Here is a 4,800-nt window from a genome sequence, read left to right on the forward strand (position 1 = left end):
TAGACATAGTACACATTCAGGTATGGGATACAACTAGGTACGGGTCACCTACACCTAGCCCGATCATTCATCCAGTGCCATTTAAGTCCCGTGTGATCTGTACACCTTCCAGGTAAGCATACATGAACAAGTCATGTATTGCCCCGCTTACCCTTGGCTCGGCTCTCCCGCGCTGGCACAACCTGTCAATTCAGGTGCGGCTATCTAACTACATCTATTACTAGCTAATTGATGAGGGACTGTTAGACAGCATTTGTGACACTAAACTTAGCTATACTATTACTACTAGTCAAGAACTACAGTGTAAGTAAAACTAGATCAGCTGACACTGAACCCCATGCTGAGTTCCACAGCAGTGAAGTCACCAGTGTGCCCTGGTTGTGTAATGACGTTCACTCTATTAAACAAAACCTTCCTTAACACATTAAATTGAGCTCTGACAGAAATGGTGGCCATCTTGAAAATGGTCGCCATCTTGAATTTTTGAGTGGCACACATCTTTTTCCATGATAATGTTCCTTGAAGAATATTTGTACCAAATTTCATGATAGCATCACCATTTGAAAAAAAAAATGTAAGGATTCAAGAAAAATGGCGGCCATCTTGAAGTTTTGAGGGAGTTTTGACCTTTTTCCAAAAAAAACATTCTGAAGAGAGTATTTTCACAAAATGTTATGCCTACATCACTGTTTGAACGATTGACATAATGAGCATTTGACAGAAATAGCGGCCATTTTGCCGCCATGTTGAATTTTTGGGTGGCCAATGCCTTTTTCCCAAAAAGTGACCCTTAGAGAGTATCTGTGCCAAATTTCATGCTTTTATACCAATTTGAACGATTCTCTTGAAATATGCCGTTAATCTGCTGCACTAATGTAATAAAATAAGTTAGTAATAAAATAAGCAAATATCTCCACCAGGTGATATGCTTTAGTTATTTTGTTTATCCTATTTACCTGCATTGCCCTGTCAATTTGATGCAAATGTGCGCATTTTAACTAGTTGACGCCTAATTTGCATACAGAACATCCCCAGTTAATGACTTACATCAAGAGTCTTTCCCCCTGAAATATAGAAATCTAAATTGGTGAATTTAGAAGAAATCTACAGATGCAAACAGATGGAGGATACACTCTAAAAAATGTAGTAAATCTGAGTAACTGGTACATTAATACATAAAACTAGAAATAAGAAATAATAGTAGAAATAAGTTAACATTAAACATTAAAAATAACAATATTTATAAATTAACTTTTTATTTATGAGTAATTTAACTTTTTTTATTTCCTCTAAACCTTTATAAAATAGTATTCCATACAACCACAAATACATACATGACATTGGCTTTTATTGAATTTTTACTCAATTATTTTGGTAAGTTTAATTCAAACAATCAAGTAAGATTTTCAGAGATTTTATTAAGTTAATAAAGTTAAATATTTCTGTAATTTTTACTAAGCCACAGAATATTTTTTAGAGTGTAGTAAACAAACTCCATCTAAATGTGGATTTTGAAGGTTTTATTTGATGATGATGATACAGTCCTCCCTCAAATGTGAAACTAAGTCCATGTCAGTCACCATCAGTTATTGTGTATGTGTGTGTGTGTGTACACGCATAAACATCTACAGGGACATGGCCCCCAGAAGGTTGCCGCTGTAAGGGAGGAAGGAGAGACAACCAGGGAATGGAAGTAACAGATTTTATTTTGAAGTAGAAGAATTTTTTCAGTAAAGTTAACAAAATAGCAGCAACAGCCCTCTTCAGTTTAGAGTGAATATTTGTGTTGATTTTAAAGTGTTATGTATTCTGATAACACCAAAATAATTAAAATGATGTAGTGCCTTGTGCAAAAATAAACAAATTATTAGTAAAACACGCCCCTCTGCTTGATGCAGTTATTTAGGTTATTCTAAATATACTTGAAACTAGTAGCATAGAAAATGTTTTCAAAACATGCACATTGTGGAATGGTTTCCTTTGCTGCTCTATAAACCTAGTGAATACTAAGGAGACCATGGTTTCTGTGTGAACTGATTATTTTGTAGACATCTTTTGGAAATGAAACAATTGCGTGAGTTTGAGGAAGATAAAATTAATTAACTTTTTTAATTAATTTTTTAAAAAGGAAGTCAGAGTTGCGTTAATATATATACTTTTTTGTAAAAAAAAAAAAAAAAAAAAAAACGTAATTATGAGAAGTGCCCTTTATTTCACTTGAGCCCCTGCCCCTCAAAATGTCTGTGCACGTCCCTGGTGCTGAGTGACAAAAATAAATGGAATGTTTCCAAACTAACTCGCTGTTACCACTTATGAGAACTTGCAGCCACAAGTGACATTTAATCCTAGGAGGAGGAGTAGAGTGCGTAGAACGCCAGCGTGGTTGAAGGAATATGATTTACAGTGAAGTTAAATCTGTTAGATCTGAGTGAATCCGCATGATTCATGGGTTCACACAGAACCTTACATAGATGCCTCATTAGCAGCTGTTTCAATGAGCCGCAATCCGCAAGCCATCCGCCATATTGGAGCGGTCCGTGAACATTCGAGAGCAAGTTGACTGTGTGTCTGCAACCGTAGTTAGATGGATGTATGAATATCTATATATGAAATAGACACCCAGGGGCCGGTTGCACTAGCTGTGCATAAGTTACAACTTAGCCTAGTTTTGACGTAAATGGGCACTAAGATACAACTTACGCAGTACTAAATATTGGTTACGCAACACTAAATAGTGTTGGACTATTAAACTTAGTTGAAGCGCAACTCCATATATAAACTAAATATTTACAGAAGCCTCTGATCAGGAGTAGGCTAACAGTTGGAATAAAATATCAGACAGACTGAACTGCATCAATAAGCTCTTATTTTACCTGACAGACTATGATAATGCTGACATTTGCACTCACTTACATTTTAAGAGAGAGAACATTATGTAAATAGATTACGGCTCATCAATACGAACCCTTCCTACAGTATGTGCATCTGTCCCATTGGTCCCTGTTGTGCATATCAAATAAAATCAGTCATAATCAATAAATTAACTCAAGCTTAGGATAGAGAAACATAGTATTTACTGTATAGTCATATGGATAATCACTTGATGCCTTTCCCACAAGTTTCTATTAGGTTAACAGTACAGAAAATTGTATCTGACCATGGTATTCTGTTCTTTCCGCAAATTAGTTCATTTAAAGTCATTATCTTTGACACATTGAGGCTGATTTTTTGTCAGGACTTCACTGCAACAGAACATGAAAACTACATCCACACAGGGCACAGAGCACTGATACAACTTCTACACATGATTCACTGTAATAGTTTAACAACAGAGAGCATTTTTGTGTTCATACTGTGAATCGTGTCTCTTTTCCTAAACAGGTGTGAAGATGAGAAAGAAAAACGCAGAGACAATAGCATTAATTCTCACCGGTGTTGTGTGTCTTTTCATTATTATGAACAAAAACGACACTGAAAATGACGTGATATCAAATAGCAAAGACACATATGAGATGCTCCGTCATCAAATCCATTTGCCCAGATCCAAAACTCCCCAGCCTTTGTCTTCACGTTGTCAGCAGAATATGTCGGCTTATACTGTGACTGGATTTTCTACTCTGCCAGGTCATATCCAAGATTTCCTGCTTTACCGACACTGTAGGAATTTTCCCATGCTGCTCGACCTGCCTAATAAGTGTGGCGGACCCCTGAACTCTGCAGATGTCTTCCTTCTGCTGGTCATCAAGAGTTCTCCAGAAAACTACGAGCGGCGAGAAGTCCTGCGGAAAACATGGGCTAAGGAACGACTGCACAAAGGTGTGTGGATCCGTAGAGTCTTCATAATCGGAACAACTAAAACTGGCTTCGAGAAGCGCAGGTTGAATAAGTTATTGAAGCTGGAGAACAATGAGAACAAGGACATTTTACAGTGGGACTTCAATGATTCATTCTTTAACCTCACACTGAAGCAGATCCTTTTCTTAGAGTGGATGGAAAGATGGTGCCCACACCCTAGATTTCTCTTAAACGGGGACGACGACATCTTTGCCAATGCGTTTAACATGGTTGAGTATCTTCAAGGTCAAGAGGACAATGATGGAAGTAAACATCTCTTTACCGGGCACCTCATCCAGAACGTAGGGCCTATTAGATACTCTTCAAGTAAATACTTTGTCCCGGTGCAGGTTCAGGAGTCTGAGAGCTATCCTCCTTACTGTGGTGGAGGAGGCTTTCTTCTCTCAGGCTTCACGGCCAGAACAATCTACAACATGTCTCACTCTATAATTATACTGCCCATTGATGATGTTTACATGGGAATGTGTTTAGAAAAGGCTGGCCTCAAACCTACATCCCACTTTGGTGTAAGAACCGCTGGTCTGCATGTCCCAGCTGAGAACGTTGACAAATTTCACCCTTGCTATTACAGAGAAATCCTTTTAGTCCACAGATTTCTGCCGCACATGATTTTTGTGATGTGGGATGAAATACAAAACCCACATTTGCAATGTGGAAAGACAAATTCCTCTCTTCAGGGAAGCCCGTAAACAAAAGAAAGGGAAGCATAATTGCTATAATTGATGTAATCAGTTTTGTTTTTAATCAACGAATTAACTTTTTTTCTACACCATGTTTTACCATGTCACTTCTCAAGAAAATGATTTGGTGTATTGTATTGCACTTTAACGGAAATGAAAAGGGTGGTTGATTCCTTTCTCAGCAAAAGAAGTTGTAGTCTTTATGGTTTTTATTCTTTTTTTTAAATAATTAGAGAGTGCTTATGGAGATCTATAATCTATATAT

General features: G+C 37.3%; 1 protein-coding gene across 1 annotated transcript; it reads left to right on the top strand.

The window, feature by feature from the left end:
* Positions 1-3,389: 3,389 nt before the first annotated feature.
* Positions 3,390-4,550, top strand: LOC311088539 (N-acetyllactosaminide beta-1,3-N-acetylglucosaminyltransferase 3-like; the record flags this gene model as incomplete). Its single annotated transcript, XM_084122730.1, has 1 exon — positions 3,390-4,550. One exon carries the CDS (start codon positions 3,390-3,392, stop codon positions 4,542-4,544), a length of 1,155 nt encoding a protein of 384 aa, XP_083978856.1. The 3' UTR covers positions 4,545-4,550.
* Positions 4,551-4,800: the final 250 nt, after the last annotated feature.

Source organism: Abramis brama (assembly GCF_963993115.1).
Source record: "Abramis brama genome assembly, chromosome: 8".
Lineage (NCBI taxonomy): Eukaryota > Metazoa > Chordata > Actinopteri > Cypriniformes > Leuciscidae > Abramis > Abramis brama.